The sequence below is a fragment of the Xenopus laevis genome, chromosome 7S (genome assembly GCF_017654675.1).
Source record: "Xenopus laevis strain J_2021 chromosome 7S, Xenopus_laevis_v10.1, whole genome shotgun sequence".
In the NCBI taxonomy this organism is placed as follows: domain Eukaryota; kingdom Metazoa; phylum Chordata; class Amphibia; order Anura; family Pipidae; genus Xenopus; species Xenopus laevis.
Window position 1 is genome coordinate 88,978,563 of NC_054384.1, and position 21,665 is coordinate 89,000,227.

General features: G+C 37.5%; 1 protein-coding gene across 5 annotated transcripts in view; it reads right to left on the reverse strand.

Annotated features, from left to right (window-relative positions):
- The window catches only part of LOC108697705 (tumor protein p73), a 110,104-nt gene that overhangs the window by 50,359 nt on the left and 38,080 nt on the right, over positions 1–21,665 (reverse strand). For all 5 annotated transcript variants that reach the window (XM_041571501.1, XM_018227994.2, XM_018227997.2 and 2 more), the window contains one exon: positions 2,670–2,915. In XM_041571501.1, coding sequence (XP_041427435.1) covers positions 2,670–2,915 — 246 coding nt within the window. The remainder of the gene's footprint in view (positions 1–2,669; positions 2,916–21,665) is intronic.

Here is a 21,665-nt window from a genome sequence, read left to right on the forward strand (position 1 = left end):
AGTAAACTACCCGTGGATACATTCAATCATCTAGATCACTGATCTTCCTACTTGTCATTTGGACTCAGCAGCATCACGTGTTTTCAGCACATAAACACCATGCACAACTGCATCATTCAGTAACACAGGCACACTTCTCAAACTTCCCCATGACCTTGTCTTTATTCCTTTGTGCATACAGGAGCACCCCATGTTACATTTTCCAGGGGACCAGAAAAAAATGGTGTAAAATCTAGGAAAATGTAAAATCAGGGAAATGTAGTATGCCTAACAAAAAATCACTACTCCGAAATCATGTGCTGTAGGTTCTAGGATCAGGTTTCAGGACAGTGATCCAAAACCTATAAGGGCAGGGGCACACAGGCAGATTCGGGGAGATTTAGTCGCCTGGCAACTAAACGCCTCTTCTGCGGGCAACAATCTCCCCGAACTGCCTTCCCCCTGCCTTCCTCCTGCTATAATGAGAAAACGCCTGCACCAATGCACTCTCGGCACTTCGATTTCCGAAATCGCCTGAAGTTTCCTCGTGAGGCAACTTCGGGTGACTTCGGAAATCTAAGTGCCAGGCGACTAAATCTCCCCGAATCTGCCAGTTTGCCCCTGCCCTAATTGTCTAATAACAAATTGCCAGCATCCTTGACCCTGACCTAAGTATAATGATTATTTATATACTGGTCCCGGAATTACTTATTTTAGATTTCCAACCTGCAGTCATCCATGTGGTTGTAAGGCACCAGTGGAATGGAAAGTTAAATAGGTAATAAGTAGTGATGGGAAAATGTCTCCCGTTTCGCCAAAAAATGTGCGAAATTCCTGCAAAACAGCGAAGAATTCGTGAAACTCTAAATTTGACGCAGCTGTTAAAGTCAGTGAGCATCTGAATAGTGTTGACGCGCAACGGTTTTGATGCAAGCGACTTTTCAGACGCGTGCCCAAAATTTTTTGACGCCAGCGAATTTTTACGGGAGTTTCGTGAGTTTATTCACCAGCGCCGAAACACAAAAATTCACTGCAAATTTATTCGGCCATCACTAGTAATAAGTAAGAAAAGGTAAGCAGCCTTTGTTGTATAGGTATGGGATCTGTAATCCGGAAACTCGTTATCCAGAAAGCTCTGAATTACGGAAAGGATGTCTCCCATAGACTCCATTTTATCTAAATAAGTCAATTTTTTAAAAATGATTTCCTTTTTCTCTGTAATAATATAACAGTAGCATTCTGGATAACATGTGCCATACCTGTATAGTGTCAGCGATGGTAATCACAGAGTGTTAAATCCTACCTACAATTGTATGTCCAAAGCCCATGAGCACTGCATGGCTTGAAATGGCCCACATGGGGGTGCTAACAACATCTATAGGTAAGTGTTGGGGGGGAGCGGAAAGGTTATGACCAGGCTGAGTAGTTTCCTTTATAAACTGTTTACTGTAGCTTTCTTTCATAAGTGACTAACAGTGCGGTTAATATGTGTTCATACTGGAAAGTCCCACAGCATGGAGGGATGTTTATAAATGAAGCAGTTTTTGAATGTCTAAGAATAGTAGATGTTACTGTCTAAACAGAGTTTACTCATTATGTCAGTAACAGTGTCTATTCGTCTGTAAGTATAGAATCATTAACAGATAGCCCACAAGCCTCGTCTTCTCTATAGATGGCTCAGCTGGCAGTTAGCCTAATTGGTTTGGCTAGAGGCACAGTGATTGGCAGTTGCTGAAAAGGAAGCCTCTGTAATGAAAAGAAACAAAATGGGCTATATTTACTACAAAACAACAGAACTTCCGGGGGAAGACTTTCAAGTGATGGTGATACATAACGAACATCAGCAATCACTGAATTATAAGACATTTAAAGGCTAATTAAAGCCCTAAAGCTAATTAAAGCCCTAAAGGGGAACTTGTCACTAGGGACTGCAATTTTTTTACAAATTCTCTGTCCTTGTTATTGCTACTTTTTATTACTCATCTTTCTATTCAGGCCCTCACCTATATATATATATATATATATATATATATATATATATATATATATATATATATATATATATATATATATATATATATATATATATATATATATATATATATATATATATATATATTTTCCAGTCTCTTAAACAAGATAATGCATTGTTGCTTTTTTAATTTGGACCCTAGCAACCAACTTACTGAAATTTTTAAACTGGAGAGCATCTCAATAAGAAGCTAAATAACTCAAAAGCCGCAAATAATGAATACCATCTGCAGAGAATATTTCTCTCTACCTCAAACTAAAAGTTATTTATCGGTAAAACCCCCTTTTATTTAAAATTGGAGGATCTGAAACATCTGTACAGTCCACACACAGGATACATTGTCTTTCATAATTATGGAACAGTCCATGCAATGCATACTGTTTGATTGACAAGCAGCCCACAATTACATGGCCCATACAAGGGATGCACTGCTGCAATATTTAAATTCTGCTGGCAGGACGCTACAAGGGATATATCATTGTTACTGGAATGGTTCATATAAAAGATACATTATGTGATCATTTTGGTATGGCCCACAAAAGAATGTCCATATCAAACTCATATCAGATGAGTGACCTCATGTGTTATAATAGATTCTCTTAGCAGGACAAATACAATTATTTTTAAAAGGAGAAAAGCAAAAAGCTGCAGAACTCACCGTCCATGTGGCTGACTTGGCTGTACTGGATTGCTGGAATGTCACCTCAAAGTTGTGTGTTCCTGGGTAGTCTGTGTTGGAAGGGATGATGGGAGCAGGTGACATGGCCTCAAATGTGGAGCTGGGCTGTGAGTAGGGGGAATGCGTGGGAACATTCGAGGTATGATCAGGGTTGTAGGGACTAGTGGAGGCCGCTCTGCTGCCGATACTCTGATCCATGGTGTTGTTCAGCAGATTGAACTGGGACTGCAGTAAAGGAAAGGGGAGGAGAGAAAGAAGTAAAGGTGAGATTGATAGAAGCATCAGCAGCAATTTAGGACTCAGGGTATCTTATTACAGAATTCTTAAAGGTCTTGCTTGCTTAAGAGACATTCAAAACATTTCCTCAGGCTTTTTCCTTTTCTTTTTTCCTTTTTTTTTTTTTAATTTTAAACAGGTCAACACTTGTGAGAGTGACAGACTTTGTTGTGAACTCATTCAAAACACAGGAATACCTCCATGCTAGCAAAGCGCTGGGATGTGGGAATATGTTGGAACGTTAGCTACTAATTCCATATCATTAGCAATTTTCCAAAACCAGCTAAGGAACGCAAGCAGGAGATCATGTGTATAGGATAAAAGCACATATTGTCATTTCTTCAAAGATTTGCCATATTTTTCTTTCATCTACTTAATAATCTGCATTTCAACTGGGATTTCCACTCACTGGATCTTTTTGTCCTTATGTACTAAATTATTCATTAGAAGTGGGGAAAATGCAGCTGGTAGTCGATAAAGCCCCAATCCAGTGCCTAGTAGGGATCTTCTCTAAATGTGCCCTTCAATTACACTCATATACAGCTATGGGATCTGAAATGCTTGACTTTTCCATTATTTGGATCCCTATCATTTAACATTGGGCCAACAGAATGGGTACCATATGAAGGTCCATACATGTGTATGGACACCTTTGCATTTTTCCTTTTTCTCAAGGTGACCTCCTGAATGATGGAACAGCAGGAGGACAAATGAAAATTCTCCATCAAGTCAGAAAATCCTTTATACACCAGTCCCCAGACTATGCCCATGCATATACTAATGGGTTAACTATAACAGGAAACTCGAGCTTCCCAATCAGGTGCTGTTTAAATTTATAGGTACTATAAGTTATATTTCCTTTGCTAGACATGAACGCCTTGAAAGCAGAGCTCAGCAAGTGTGTTTTGACAAAACAGAAGTCAATGTGGGTGTTTTTAGGGAGGATCTACATGCATCAGCATCCTACAATGCAGAAATCACACCGTTTTCTGCATTTATAATTGTTAGACTCTTAGGGGGTTATTTACTAAACAACGCATGCAAAAATCACGGATTTTCAGATTTCGGACTTTTCCATCCTCTGGGTTTAATAAATTCTGAAAAATTTGTGATTTTTTTTTTTTATAAAGTCGGACTTTTAAAAAAATTACGAATTGTACGGAATTTATTAAACCCCAAGGATGGAAAAGTCAGAATCTGAAAATCCAGCATCTCAGACCTGTCGAGATTGCATATACCGTATATACTCGAGTATAAGCCGAGTTTTTCAGCATCTAAAATGTGCTGAAAAAGTCTACCTCGGCTTATACTCGGGTCAGCGGGCAGTAGCTGACATTGCAGTCACTTTTAATCATTCCTATACCAACAGTAAACTTGGGGAGAGACTGCAATATCCCACAATGCCCTCTGTTGGTTATATGAAAGAATAACAGTGCACCCTCTGTTGGTTATATGAAAGAATAACAGTGACTGCAATATCACACAGCGCCATCTGTTGGTTATATCAAAGAATAACAGTGACTGCAATATCACACAGCACCATCTGTAGCTTGTATCAAAGAATAACAGTGACTGCAATATCACACAGCGCCATCTGTTGGTTATATCAAAGAATAACAGTGACTGCAATATCACACAGCGCAATCTGTTGGTTGTATCAAAGAATAACAGTGACTGCAATATCACACAGCGCCATCTGTTGGTTGTATCAAAGAATAACAGTCACTGCAATATCACACAGCACCCTCTGTTGGTTATACGAAAGATTAACAGTGATGGCAATATCACACAGCGCCCTCTGTTGGTTATATGAAGGATTAACAGTGATGGCAATATCACACAATCCCCTCTGTTGGTTATACGAAAGATTAACATTGATGGCAATATCACACAGCACACGGTAGTGGGACAGTGGGACAATGCACACAGTAATCCGTTTGGCAATTCTCTGTCACCATCAACTTTGCAAAGAAGTCCGGTTGATCGCTGGGGGGGTCTCTTTGGCGGAATGTGCGCTGCTGGGAGACAGAGCTGTAGTTGTGTCTAGGCTTTTTAAGTAGGTAAAATTAGGTACCTCGGCTTATACTCGGATCGGCTTATACTCGAGTATATACGGTAAGTCAATGGGAGAAGTTCCAATGATTTTTTGATGTGCGCTGGGTTTTTGGCAATACCCCAAAGTTTTCGGGCAAAATTCATGAAAAATCCTAAAAAAATCTTGAAAATCAGATGAGAAATCCAAAAAAATCTGATTTTTCACGATTGTTTCAGATTTTTTCCCAGAAACAAAATTTTCGGGAAAGTGTATTAATAAATAAGCCCAAAAAACCTGTGCTGATTTGATCAGAGTTTTTTTCAGAAAATATTGAGATAAATTCAAACTTTGATGAATAACCCCCTTAGACATATTAATACTATTTGTGCTCAGAAGGAAAATAGGTGTCTATTTAGTGTGCAAAGCCTCCCCAGTTCCTTCCTCCTCCCATTTTCTCTTCTTTCTTATTTGGCCTCTAAACACACCGATAAAAGGCACTTACACTTAATCCTGCTGTCATTGTCTCTCACTACAATGCACTAAACACACATTTTAGGGAAGAGTAATTCAATCGTGTCTGGAGCTTTAATCTTAAATTCCATATATGGTAAAATACCATGCGCATATTATATGTGTGTGTGTATATATAATTATTTTTTAATAATGTAATAATAATGTACCTATTGTAAAATATAAGTTTGGATATTCATGCTTCTTGTTTATTAGGGTTACACGTATAGGTGGCTATTTACTATAATCAGATTTTTTCTGATTAATTAATAAAAACAAAATCCAATCAAACCAGAATCTGCGAATTACCTTTATTTATCATTAAAAAACAATGAAAAAACAAAAACACTACTTTTTCAGATTGTCACAGCAAAACCACAACTTTTTTGGATTTGATGCCCAAAAAGTCTGAATTTTTTGTGAAATCGTATGAAAAGCCGAAAATGTTCAGATTATTGTACATAACACAGCACAGACCATAATATCTTGAAATTGCAAATAGGACCTCTGCCATTGACTTCAGGACCTCTACAGGTTGAAGATGGAGTATTTTCGGATTTGGACTTTTTGTATCCTTCGAAAAATTGTAAATCTCGAAAAATTCTATTTTTTCACACAAAATTTTTTTTTTAAGTTTTTACCATTCAAAGTTTAATAAATAATCCCCATAAAGTCCACATGTACAGCTATCTCATTGTATATACAGTATATCTTTGCAAAGTCGTATGGAGGCTATACAAATAAAAGGCTCCATAAACATATAGTACATTCTATTGAAGCGATACTCAACTCCAATCCACACCCACCCCACCACAATTTTTAAATTAACATTTTGCAAGGCTGAGCTGAACTGCGTATGCATGTGTTATTTGAGCATGAAATGAGTGTGGTCGGTGTAAGTAAAAATACAGAAATCCACCTAGTGACAAAGAAAGAGAAAAGCAGGGGGTCATGGTAATTTTAAGTACGATTTTAGTTAGACGTTCTTGACGTATAGCAATGCATTTAGCTTACAAATTTACTATAGCAACCATTTTTTTAATCTTTTATTTTATTCAGTAAAGGTAAGTGAACAGTGACAATAAATATAAAAATACATGCATATATAATGGTAAACTAGGTAAGTAAGTAGAGTTAATCCTCACTTGTAAGGCCAGAATCCTGTGTCATGGCCAAAATGGCTTGAGTTTTCACTTTTTCAGTGCGATCTATGTTATTTAGGAATAATCTCCACTTTGACCTGAGTCTGAAACCTTTCTTAGAATTGTTAGATTTGTAAGAAACTGTTTCTATTAAGTATTGTGGTTCAGCGATGGCCTTATTTAGGGGGTTATTTAACTCAAACTCAAATTTTTGGATATTTATTAAACCCACAGGATGGAAAAAGTCTGAATCTGAAAAATACTCTATCTCAGACCAGCCGAGGTTGTATATAAGTCAATGGGAGTGGTCACTATCCTATTTAGAAGATTCTGTGGTGTGCGCTGAAAGAAGCCTGAAAATCCGACTATTTCTGACTTTTCTGGCAAAAATCCGAAAAATTCTGGGTTTTCGGGAAAAAGCCAGAAAAATCAAGAGATTTGGGAAAAAACTAAAAATTTTTATGTGTTTGTCCCTGATCCGATTAAATGGTGCTTTTTTTATATAATAAATAAGCTCCAATCATGGATTCTAGTTTGGTCTGACTTTTTTTTATTCAAATAGTCAGATAAATTCGGATTTTGATAAATAAGACCCCTCCCCCATGTAGGAGTAGGGTTGCCACCTTTTATAAAGAATTTTACCGGCCGGTGGGGTGGCGGGAACAAAAAGGGATGGGCCGTTCCGTAAAAGGGGTGGAGCCACGTACAGTGACGCAAAAGGGGCAGAGTAACACACGCAATGGACAGAAACCTGGAAAAAATGGTAAGTACTGAGCGAATTGGGGCGGGCCAAGGGCTTTTTCTTAAGGGTATTACAAATTACCGGCAACTACATTGCCAGTAAATTTGTAATACCGGCCCCGGCCTTGGCAGTTGTTTTACCGGCTATACCAGTAAAATAACGGCCGGGTGGCAACCCTATGTAGGAGGGTGAGCTTGGATCCATTTCCTGAATAGTACTCTTCTAGCTGCAGCTAACTATATCGACTAAGTGAATGTGCTTGTATATATATTTAAGAAATTTCAATAACAGATCAGCATGAGTCTGAAATAGTCTAAAAAGTTTCATGTTAACTCTTTACACTGACAGTAGCGTTCAATTTCCATTAAGAACTGTAGGAATTACAGATGCCTGCACCACCAGAACTTTTCTCTGAGCATTCACTGGATGAAGATGTTTACAGATAAAATTTGCATTAACCGGATGTTGAATAAGTTATACGTTTGTATTTAATACAAAACTCTCTTTTAATTCAAAGTATTCCATCACACTACTAATAGGAAGTAGGGTTGCCACCTTTTCCGGAAAAAAATACAAGCATTCCTATATATTTATGTTTATTACCTATTAATAAAATTTTAAAATTTTTAAAATTTTTACTGGCAAGGCCGGTAAAATACCGTGGGAACCCTAATGGGAAGGCTAGATATATCAACATAATAACACAAACATAGGCATATCATATCCTTGCTAAATGAAAGGAAAGTAAGTACAGGTATGGGCCCTGTTATCCAGAATGCTTGGGACCTGGGGTTTTCCGGATAACGGATCTTTCCGTAATATGGGTCTTCATGCCTTAAGTCTACTAGAAAATCATATAAACATTAAATAAGCCCAATAGGCTGGTTTTGCTTCCAATAAGGATTAATTATATCTTAGTTTGGATCAAGTACAAGCATCTGTTTTATTATTAAAGAGAAAAAGGAAATCATTTTTAAAAATTTGGATTATTTGGATAAAATGGAGTCTATGGGAGAGCTTTCTGGATATCGGGTTTCCGGATAAGGGATCCTATACCTGTATTTTGTATCCTCGAGATCCAGTAATTAAATTACATACAGGTGTTAAATAATACACATATTGGCTACAAAATACTGCAAACACCAATTTTTTTTTTTTGCATTGCAGGTTTATGCTTCTAATTCCCTTCCTCTTTCAGATATAATATTTTATCTATTTATTCCTAGGTTCCATGGTACGCACACCTGATATTTCTCATTTCCAGTTAGCTGTGAGATCAGTCTGTTCCAGATTTCTCATTAGATTGGGACGTTGCTTTATGTGCATTGTTGTTCAGACTTGTATTTTTCCAGTCCGTAAATTTACATTTATAAGAATGAGAAGCTGAATGTAAGTAGATATTCAGGTTCTTAAAAAATGCATGGAAACTCCTAATATAAATTGAATTTCTAGAAATTGAATTTCTATCTAAGCCAAGTTTTTTTAGATAGAAAAACAATTATGGAAAGATTTGTCAAGGGTCGAAGTGAAAATTCAAATTTGAATTTCGAATTCAAATTTTCGAATTTTTTATGGCCAAAATTCGACTATGGAATTGTTATAATTCGACTCGAGTTTTTTTTAAAATTCGAATTCGATTTTCGAAATCTATCCTACACTGGCCCTTTACGAATTCAAATTAGAATAGTCGCCACCTTGAACCTGCCAATTGGTGTTTTAGCCTTTAGTGGACGTCCTGGGATCAATTTGGAGTTGTTTGCAGCCTTCCTGACATTCTAATTTTTTTCAGAGAAAGTTCGAGTTTGTGGGTCGATCCTATTCACATGAGTTTAAAAAAAAATTGATTTTTTTTTTTTTTTAATAAATTGCAGTTGGTCGAATTTCGAGTTCATGGGTTTTAAATAACTCCCAGTAAAAATGTTGGTGGCTTTTCCAATTGAAAATTTGATAGAATTCTGAAAAATAAATACAGGTATGGGACCTATTATCTTGGGACCTGGGTTTTTTGGATAAGGGATCTTTACATAATTTGGATCTCCATACCTTAACTCAACAGGATTGTTTTGCATCCAATAAGGATTAATTATATCTTAGTTGGGATTGAGTACAAGGTCATGTCTTGTTATTACAGGGATAAAGGAATTCATATTAAAACACTAGAATTATGGAGTGCATGGAAGATGGCCATCCAATAATTCGGAGCTTTCAGGATAATGGGTTCACCTGTACAGGTATGGGAACTGTTATCCAGAATGCTCGGAACCTGGTGCTTTCCGTATAACAGATCTTTCTGTAATTTGGATCTTCATACCTTAAGTCTACTAGAAAATCATGTAAACATTACATAAACCCGATAGGCTGGTTCTGCCTCCAATAAGGATTAACTTTATCTTAGTTTGGTTCAATTACACGTTATTGTTTTATAATTAGAGAGACCTTTCTGTAATCCAGAGTTTTCTGGATAATGGGTTTATCATTGTTTTTATCACCTTGGTGAAGCAGAGCACATTTATGTAAAAAAAGACAGCCGTACACTTTACTATTACATATTGAAACTGTAGAAGCAGTCACCCTGTATAGAGACTGCAGGTTCCTTTCTTCCTGCTCAGTGAGTCACATCTACGGCAAGCACAGTTGAGTCTATAAAGTTTTATTTATTTGCATGTTTTATTTTATGGTATGGGAACTGCCATGCTGCATACATACTGTTATAATGATATCTTTCATGAGATATCAAATTTACATGTGACAGTTAGGGGCAGATGTATCAAGGGTCGAATATCGAGTGTTAATTAACCCTCGATATTCGACTGGCGAATTAAAATCCTTCGACTTCGAATATCGAAGCCGAAGGATTTTGCGTAATTCGATCGATCAAACGATCGAAGGAATAATCATTCGATCGAACGCTTAAATCCTTCGAATCGAACGTTTCGAAGGATTTTAATCCATCGATCGAAGGATTATCCTTCGATCAGAAAAAACTTGGAAAGCCTATGGGGACCTTCCCCATAGGCTAACATTGACTTCGGTAGCTTTTAGGTGGCGAACTAGGGGGTCGAAGTTTTTTCTTAAAGAGACAGTAATTCGACTATCGAATGGTCGAATAGTCGAACGATTTTTAGTTCGAATCCTTCGATTCAAAGTCGTAGTCGAAGGTCGAAGTAGCCAATTCGATGGTCGAAGTAGCCAAAAAAATACTTCGAAATTCGAAGCATTTTTTATTCTATTCCTTCACTCGAACTTAGTGAATGGGCCCCTTAGTGAGTGTTTCAATTGCTGTGTGTACCATAGCTCTTACTCAGAGAATGTCAGTCCAGACCAAATTAAAGGAAACCTGTCACCCGAAAAAATTGTTCCAAATCCTATTTTATCACGTTAGTCAAGCAAAAAAAAACTTTAATTAAACTATATAAATTATTTGAATCTTGTTTCCTTTGGTCTGGGAATTCATAATTATATCAAGCAGACAGGAGCCATTTTGTGGACACTGTTATTAAGACAAACCTTGTATTATCTCAAAATCTTGAGTGAGCACCAGAATGGGGGACCTGATATCCATCCCCATTCCCTGATTACACAATTAAATGGTGAAGAGAACAGGGGGAATGTGGGGAGAGCAGTGACATCTAGGAAGTGCTAAATGGAAAGTGAAAGTAATTACTTGCTCCACATATATGCCTAAAGCTCCCCATAGACGCAACGATTCTTCTTGCCGAACGACCGATTTTAGGGAAGCCCGACCAATCCTTCGAAATTATCGTGCGGTTAGTGGGATTCGAACGATCGTACATCTTACGATTTTTCGGCCGACATCTGTCGGGAAATTGATCGGCCAGGTTAAAAAATCGTTGTCGGTCCCAGTGCAATCTATCTATGTTTGCAGGGCCAAGCAGGCAGCTCCCCTTTGTTTTCCTGGCAAATTGGTCTTTTTAGTTGATGGTAAATTCGTACAATCGTACGATCGTTCTGAGAAGATAGTGGTCTCACGATCAGGATGTGATCTTTTAAAAATCTCAACCTCTATGGCCAGCTTAAGGCATAGAGGAGGGGCAGACAATATTTGATTGACAGCTGAGACTTTTAAATGCATTTATAACAGCTATGAATGCTTTAATAAAAAAAAGAATTTGGATTTCATGTTTAATTTGAAAAGGACTTTTATTATACAGATTTGTATCTCTGGGTGACAAGTCAAATAAGTCAAATAGTTGTTATTGCACTGAATTCAAATGCAAGAACCATCAGCAATAGCAAGTTTGTTTATTCCAGAACATATAGCCCCAAGTAAGACTAGCTCAGATAATGTTTTCTTGGCTCCTTTAGGTCAGGTCACATTGTTTATTTTGGAAGTGATGTTAATTCATGGAAAGAAATCAATTTCAACCTGCCAGCTACCCATGTGCCTTCAGTTGTAAAGAATTGCTGCTGCTGTGAATGGGGCTAAGCAGCACATTAGTAACAACATAAACAAAGTAATTGTATGTTTAGCCAAGAAGTGTGTTTTCTCTAGTTCTGCACAGAACAAATACTGACTGATGGCCACACCAAAATATACCATCAGCCTATGCCGGGGCTACAGGTATGCAACAGAGCAGGTTCCAGAATTAAAAATGGGCTGAAATCACATGGAATGTGAATGAGTGAAAATGTAATTGGAGTTAAACAAGGATATGGTTGGGTTATGTATTAACATGGGTAGGTTTTGTGCTATCCAGTACCCTTCAAAAGTCATTTGGTATTTTGGTATTGTCCAGATAACAACGGTTATCCAACAGTATGCAAGCTTCGACCGCTGCAGAGGAACTACATTAAAACTACAGGTATGGGATCCGTTATCCGGAAACCCATTATCCAGAAAGCTCCGAATTAAGGAAAGGCTGTCTCCCATAGACTCCATTTTATCCAAATAATCCAAATTTTTTAAAATGATTTCCTTTGTCTCTTTAATAATAAAACAGTAGCTTGTACTTGATCCAAACTAAGATATAATTAATCCTTATTGGAAGCAAATATTGACATGATTTTGTAGTAGACTTGAGTTATGAAGATCCAAATTAAGGAAAGATCCCTTATCCAGAAAACCCCAGGTCCCGAGCATTCTGGATAACAATTCCCATACCTGTACATTAAAACCTGAGATCCTTATTGTACTCACATAAGCATGGAAGGTCTCTGGTAGTCCTACTAGTATATAAATGTAACGCCTATATTCATCTAAACCAAGAATAAAGATGGGGTTTTGGTTTAAAAATTACCGGTAGGTGTGGGATAGCAGAAGAATAAAGCGTCCCTGCCTGCCAGCAACCTAACTTGCCAAGTACAAGTATGAGATCTGTTATCCGGAAACCCATTATCCAGAAGACTCCAAATTACGGGAAGATGATCTCCCATAGACTTCATTTTCTACAAATAATTCACAATTTTAAAAATGATTTCCTTTTTTCTCTAATAAAAACCGTAAGATATAATTAATCCTTATTAGAGGCAAATCAATCCTGTTGGGTTTAATTGATGTTTAAATGATTTCTTAGTAGTCTTAAGGTATGGTGATCCAAATTAAGGAAAGACCCTTTATCCTGAAAACTCCAGGGCTCGAGCATTCTGGATAACAAACCTGTATTTCAAGTAGTTTGGCCAATTACACTGCTGATACAATGCTGCCATGCTGACTGTTCCCAAATTCTTTCCCCCAACACCCAAAAAAGTCATTATTCAGATGCACATTTATCAAGGGTCGAATTTCGAAATTCATGTGAGTTTTTTTAAAAACTCCCACAAACTCCCATCAATTTGAAATTTGACTAATCAAAATTTATTAATAAAATCAAATTTTTCCAACTCGGACAAATTGAAATGACACCAAGGGGCAGATTTATCATGGGTTGAATTTCAAATTGAAAAAACTTTAATATATATATACACTGTCAGTAGAATTTATTTTTAATATATGTATATATATATATATATATATATATATATATATATATATATATATATATATATATATATATATATATTAAAAATAAATTCTACTGACAGTGTAAATCAAAGTCATTGCACTTTCCTGCCTTTTGTGCTAATTAATTGAAATTAAAAGCCATTCCCTGTACACTAAGCCTCTGCGTCCCTAGTGTAATATCACTATGGTATCCTAACTTGTCTACATTAAAGGATTATTTTAGATCTGAGAACCAAAGGAGCAGTTATCATATTTTCCCCGACATCTGCAATATGTTCGAGCCACTGTGTATTGCAATGGCGCTACCTTTCTGTGACCAAAATTGGAGAAAATGCCGCATTTCGCAGTGATTTATGTGCAACCATGCAGTAATCGCCCTTTAGAATATAGTTTTCATATATCCATGGGGTACTGTTTTATTGGTTGAGTCAGGTTTGACTACGGTATTTTATTAGATTAATCCAGAGCCATAACATTTTCAGCTAAAATCAATCATTGTTGGATGCATTCTCTACTGCCATAAGTGATAAAAGAGACTGGTCCGGAATGTCCCAGCTGAACACAGGCTGCTATTGTGAGACAGCCATGCAGGACTCTTGACAGTCTAACCTCAGTAATTTAAAAAGAGAAGATCACAGGCGTTGTTAGATTAACTGAATATTAATCATAGAGGCAAATAGAAGGGAGACGTCAGGGTACATTTTACTTCCAACTGATCATTTACAAATGCAGGCACTATCGTTTTTCTTTGTGCCAAACTAGACAAATATGTCCTGAAGAAGAGGGTTGTTTTACCTATATATCAGTTGTAAAAATCTGTGGAGACACGAGGGACCTGCCCCTTATTTGCTTTCTAATTATCCCTCACTTGAGCTTTGAAAAGCTGGGAGGGATGAATTTGTAGCCCCAGGCCACCACTCACAAAGCTATTTATCAGAGTGCTCATCAGGGGCTTAATGACAACTGGTAAATATCGTCTTCACAGAACAGGCTCAATTACTTGTCAGGCCTTAGATAGGACTCTGGAGAACCAGTTGCTGATTCAGTGATTCATTTATTCAAAATTTGCATGACATGTTTCGGGCCTAGTGGCTCTTCCTCAGGTGCTTCCTCAGGAGGAAGGGCCACTAGGCCCGAAACATGTAGTGCAAATTTTGAATAAATGAATTACTGAATCAGCAACTGGTTCACCAGAGTCCTATCTAAGAATTGTGAAAGTTTGAAGGTCTGGCGGTGCCTTACTCTGAAGGTGAACCACATAGTACTAAAATAACGAAAGGATCACATCATCCATAGGAATATATATTTTACTTGTCAGGTCACCTATGGATACTCTCCCAAATCTGGCTGTATTTCCCAACGAATTCCCAAAATAAAGAAGAATTTACACAATAAGACCTGTTATTCAGAATACTCTGGACCTGGGGATTTTCTGGATAACAGCTTTCTGTAATTTAGATCTTCATACCTTAAGTGTACTAGAAATCATGTGTATATGTAGATATATATATATTAGGGATGCACCGAATCCAGGATTCGGTTCAGGATTCAGCAGGATTCGGATTCGGCCGAATCCTTCTGCCCGACCGAATCCTTCTGCCCGACCGAATCGAATCCGAATTTGCAAATGCAAATTAGGGGCGGAGAGGGAAATCGTGTGGCTTTTTTTTTTACAAAAAAAGTCAAAAATATGCATATGCAAATTAGGATGCGGTTGCGGTTCAGTAATCGGCCGAACGATTCGGGGTTCGGCCGAATCCCGAATAGTGGATTTGGTACATTCCTAATATATATATATATATATATATATATATATATATATATATATATATATATATATATATATATATATATATATATATATATATATATATATATATTTTTTTTTTTTTTATTTTTTTTTTGGTACCAGAAACAAACAGAGGAGGAGACTGGAATCATTACAATGTTACTACAGAAGGAAGTCTATTGGATTAAAAAAAAATAGACACTGTGGCCCCACGAGGATTAAATAAATGTGGCTCTACTAGATAAAGTGACTAGGTTTTCATGTTCAGATTAAGTGCCTTTCTCAAAGTTTTTTATGGTTATTGATGTAACATTTTAATATTCACGGAGTGTTTTATGTGATTTTAATACTTTTAGTATTTTTTATAATATACACCAAATGAGTATAACTATACAGCACTATGTATTTTGTCTTTCAGATCATTTTCCTAGGAGATTATCACACACCAGTAGATGTTCACCAATTGATTAATTCACACACCTGAAATATGGGCGTGATTTGGTGGTGGGTGTTTGGTGGGTGTGTCTATAAAATGCTTTCACTATTTTGTTAATCTATCTTGATAAAGGTCCATGGTGAGGAGGGAAACGTTGATAAAATAAATAAGTTGTCTTTTTTAAGATAAATCCTGGTGTGCATCAGCTTTTTTTTACAAGTGGATATTCAGTTACTGGACTGCACCCAGGTATATAACCCCATAAGTGAGTGCCTAAGCCTTCCAATGCATATATATATCTATATATATCTATATATATCTATATATCTATATATATATATATATATATATATATATATATATCTATATATATATATATATATAGATATATATATATATATATATATATATATATATATAGATATATAGATATATAGATATATAGACTGTATATAAAAACATATATAAACCCAATAGGCTGGTTTTGCGTCCAATAAGCCTTAATTATATCTTACTTGGGATCAAGAACATGGTACTGTTTAATTACTGCTCAGAAAAAGGAAATCATTTTTAAATATAAATCCCATACAGATATCTGAATCCAGTTTATCCTCAAAACTAAATTTACTAGTAGGATAGAGCCCCAGGTTTGATTCTGGCCAGGGCACTACATACAAGAAGTTTGTATGTTCTCCCCATACTTGCTTGCTTGTGTTTCCTACATGTACTATGGTTTACTCCGATACTCCAACAACATACCAGCATGTTAACTAGCTCCTGATAAAACGGAACATAGATGGTGATTCTGACAGGGTCCCCCCCCCATATGTAATACAATGCACTAAGTTTGCCATGGGGCAGTAACCCATAGCAACCAATAAGATGTTTTCTTTTAAACAGACGGCAAATAAATGCTACCTGCTGATTGGTTGCTTTTAGTTACTGCTTCTGGGCAAAATTAGTGCCTTTTATTTAGGGATGCACCAAATCCAGGATTCGGTTCAGGCTTCGGCCAAATACTTCTGCACGGCCGAACCGAATCCAAATCCTAATTTGCATTCGGCGGAATCTTTCACAAAGGATTCAGGGGTTCGAATCCAAAATAGTGGGTTCCGCTGAATCCAAAATAGTGGATTCGGTGCATCCCTACTTTTATTACATAACCCCATCGGACTGGGGGTCCAGGCCCACCAGGGTTGCTACCTCAGCCCCCCCCCAGCCACAACCCCCATTCCAACAGATTCCAGCCCCTCCCCCACCCCCAGTGCACCTTGTTTATTCTTCTTGCAACTGGGTCAGATGGGCCCACTAGTTGTTTTTTTTTTTGGTGTCCCCCTGGCCAAGCCCAACCCTGACCCCAAGTTTCACTGGGACAGGGACTGGTGTATAATCTCTGTTCAGTGCTGCAAAATGATTTAGACATAAATAAGTAATAATGGATAAACACTGCAATGCCTCGTGCCTGTTACAAAGGCTTACTCTCCATTAGAGGCAGCACAGGAGGTGAACACATAAAACAGCAACTGAAGTGAAGGCAGAATTATTTGTGTGTGACTATACAGCAGACTATAAAAAGTAACTTATTTAAAGTGTGTTCACTTCAATTTCTTCTAAATAAATGCATTTGAACAATTACACAAGATGAGACCTGCCCTTAATCTGTGGGCTATTACTTTAAATATTTTGTTTATCACCAGTTTTGGATGATGTTCCTGCAAGCCAGCGTTTGAAATCTGCACAGTTCAAACACATCTGCATTCTTCTAGACCACAAGAATGAATGTTCCTGGCAATGGCAATAAATATTTCTTCCTAAAAGTAGAAAAGACAAACGTGCCATTCACGTTACCCTTTCACTATGTGAATTCAATCCACCAAACCAAAAAAACGACTGCTGAAATAATTTTATTGTATCTTAAAGTGCTATGAAGAATAGTTGATGTCATGGCGTGAGTCGCTCACACACTCCAGATCATACCCTACATGGTCTCATTTTAAGTTCCGAATGTGGCTGCAAAGTTGGTAAATTATTGTAGGGTGCATGGGGCCAAGTCAAGTGGCAGATAGGAAAGGGAATACCTCCCAACTGTCCCGTTTTGAGCAGGACAGTCCCGATTTTGACAGCTCAACCCGCAGTCCAGGCTTGTTACCGATATGGCCACCTTGAGGTGGGCAAATCCGGCTGATCCGATCATGGGCCCTAGGGCCCAACGATCGGATCCTAACGATGGATAACAGGCGGTCGGATCGCGGGACCGCATCAATGAACAGATGTGGCCACGATCCAACTGGATTTTTAGTCCCGTCCAATCGACATCTGGCCGACTTTCGGCCAGATATAGATCGGGGAAGGCCAGTCAAAAAAATTTGCCTTTTTGTCCCTCTTTTAATTTTCGAAAATGTTGAGAAGTACACCAGGATGATGTGGATGGCTAGATCAAGCAAAGTTCCACACATTCAGGGTGTTATTTATTATTATATAAGTCCGAATTTATCTCAATATATTCTGAAAAATACTCTGACAAATTCCGCACGGGTTTTTTGGGCTTATTTATTAATACACTTCCCGAAAATTTTGTTTGCGGGAAAAAATCGTGAAAAAACTGATTTTCACGTTTTTTGGATTTCCCATCCGATTTTTTCGGATTTTTCACCCGAAAACTCTGAATTTTGCCCGAAAAACCCAGCGCACATCGAAAAATCATTAGGACTTCTCCCATTGGCTTATATGCAACCTCGACAGGTCTGAGATGCTGGATTTTCAGATTCGGACTTTTCCATCCTTGGGGTTTAATAAATTCCGGAAAATTCGTGATTTTTTTAAAAGTACGATTTTATTATAAAAAATCAGGAATTTTTCGTGATTTTTGAATTTGGAGTTTAGTAAATAACCCCCTTAGAGACTTCACCCATGGGGCAAATCTTTTTGTGTATGCCCAGTTTAAGCAACCTATACAACCAGAAGGGCAGACAGGAGCAGCTGTAGCTAAAGACTAGTAGAGTCAAAACTCTATGGGGCAAATTCACTAAGCGCCGAAGCGCCGAACGCTAGCGTTACTTCGCTAGCGTTTGGCATTTTCGTTACTGCGCAAATTCACTAACGAACGCTCGCGTAGATTCGATAGTGTAACTTCGCACCCTTACGCCTGGCGAAGTTTCGCTACGGACGTAACGACGCAAATTCACTAACGCGCGCATTATACTGAACGCTACCTTTTACGCTAGACTTCCTTCGCCACCTCAGACCAGGCGAAGCGCAATAGAGTAGATAGGGATTGCTTCAAAAAAAGTCAAAATTTTTTCTAAGTCCCAAAAAACGCTGGCGTGTTTTCTACATTATGGGTGATAGGCTGAAAAAGATCGAAATTTTTTTTGAGGCTCCCCTCCTTCCCCCCTACATTTCCTGACTCATGGCAACTTACCTATACAGTGGGCACATGTGTAGGGCAAAATAAAATTTTTATTTGATGTTTTGAAGGTTTTCTAGGCATTTGTAGTGCTGATACGTATTCCTCCATTGAAATTTGAACTTGGCGCCGTATGCAAATTAGCCTTCGCTAGCGTAACTTCGCTTCACTTAGCGAATCAACGCTAGCACAACTTCGCAACCTTACGCTACCCCTGAGTGCAACTTCGGATTTTAGTGAATTTGCGAAGCGCTGGCAAAGTGCGGCGAAGTGCGGCGAAGTTATGACTGGCGCAACTACGAATCTTCGTGAATTTGCCCCCTATATCTCTCTACCAAATAGGTGCAGCAACCTTATTAAAGAGGAACTCCACAAAAATATAACTTGAGCTTTTTGAAAAGTAAGCATAATTTAAAGCAACTTTGCAATATACATCAATTAAAAAATTTGCAGACTTTTCATGATTTTTAATGATTTGCAACAGTTTCCTAAGCCAACCCTTCTGCTCTCCTGTTGATATGTCTGACTACTTTGCTGAGCTGGCTGACTACTTTTACTTTGTATCAAAAGCCATCTGTCCTTAGCCTGCATCCTCCAGAATTTGTGGAGAATTGTGGGGTTTGGAGGATGCAGGCTAAGGACAGATGGCTTTTGATACAAAGTAAAAGTAGTCAGCCAGCTCAGCAAAGTAGTCAGACATATCAACAGGAGAGCAGAAGGGTTGGCTTAGGAAACTGTTGCAAATCATTAAAAATCATGAAAAGTCTGCAAATTTTTTAATTGATGTATATTGCAAAGTTGCTTTAAATTATGCTTACTTTTCAAAAAGCTCAAGTTATATTTTTGTGGAGTTCAATTCTCCACAAAAATATAACTTGAGCTTTTTGAAAAGAAAGCATAATTTAAAGCAACTTTGCAATATACATCAATTAAAAAATTTGCAGACTTTTCATGATTTTTAATGATTTGCAACAGTTTCCTAAGCCAACCCTTCTGCTCTCCTGTTGATATGTCTGACTACTTTGCTGAGCTGGCTGACTACTTTTACTTTGTATCAAAAGCCATCTGTCCTTACCCTGCATCCTCCAAACCCCACAATTCCCTGCACACGTGATTTCAAAATGCAGAATCATTCTCACTGCTAGCCAATATATTTCCACTAACCCCATCACATTTGGCTGGTACGGAGGAAGAGATCTGTTTTAAGGAGTTGCTTTGATACGGTTAGGTGTAGGCCAACTAGCTAACAAGATATGAGGAGGTTTAGTTCTCTTTTAAGACATACAAAACTGGCTCTGGTGTTTTAGCAAGGTTTGGGGGTGCTCATCCTACACTCTTTCCTTCCTGGTCTCCAATAATTTAGGAGTCAACTGAAGCGGCAGTGTGCACAAATAGGTCTGCTTCAGCGAGACTTCTGGGAAATGATGTCACAGCTTGGTCCTTATTCTAACCCATCGGGGAACTGTTTTCCTTTTGACCACTGTGTGTGTACCAGTGGAGACGACTTTATTGTGTATGATGTGAACTACAAAATGTCGCATTTATGCATGTCTGTGAGTCAGTCTTTCAAGTAAATTTACATTACTATTGTGCTGTTTGGAGGTTATCTTTATCCAATGTATTCAGTGGCCAATTAAATTAATTCTTTTATCATACAGGTATGGGATCTTTCTCTGCAATAATAAAACAATACCTTGTACTTGACCCCAAGATATAACCTTTGCGTTAACTTTAGTATGATGTAGAGAGATATACTCAGACAATTTGCAATTGGTTTTCTTTTTTTATCATCTGTGTTTTTTTTAGTTATTTAGCTTTTTATTCAGCAGCTCTTCAGTTTGTAATTTCGTCACTCTGGTTGCTGGGGACCAAATTACCCTAGCAACCATGCACTGATTTGAATAAGAAACTGGAATATGAATAGGAGAGGTCTGAATAGAAAGATGAACAATAAAAAGTAGCAATAACAATACCCATGTATAGCCTTAAAGAGCATTGGTTTTTAGATGGAGTCAGTGACCCCCCCATTTGAAAACTGGAAATAGTCAGAAGAAAAAGATTTATTTAATTTAACAATTATAAAAATAAATGACTAAGACCATTTGAAAGGTTTCTTAGAATTATTATATAACATACTAAAATTTAATATAAAGGTAACCCATCCTTATTTGAGGCAAAACAATCCTATTGGGTTTATTTAATGTTTAAAATATTTTTAGCAGATTTAAGGTATGGAGATCCAAATTACAGAAAGATCCCAGGCCCTGAGCATTCTCTAACAGGTCCCATACCTGTACCTGAATCCACTTCCTATTCTGGTTTTATTTATTCAAGTGTTTTTATCTGTTCTTTTATTTAACTTCATTTCATTGAATGCATTATCTTGAAAACTGCATTTCTGAACTCCTAGGAGACTATTATAAATTTGCTGCTCGTATTCTAGCCTCTCTTTGCCAAAACAAATCTAATTGCTGATTGGTTGCTATGGGTTACTTGCCTGATGCTAAGGAAGGCAGACTTTTTACTAGAGACAAGCAGTATGGCAAGCTGAATTTTTCCTGAAGTGGAGAACGTATTGCTGTAACAGTGACAGTAACCCCCCTTTTACTGCAGAAAATAAGGTGATCCACGTAGCAAGAGGGACAGAACAGGTAATTGCACAGCAGCAATACACTAT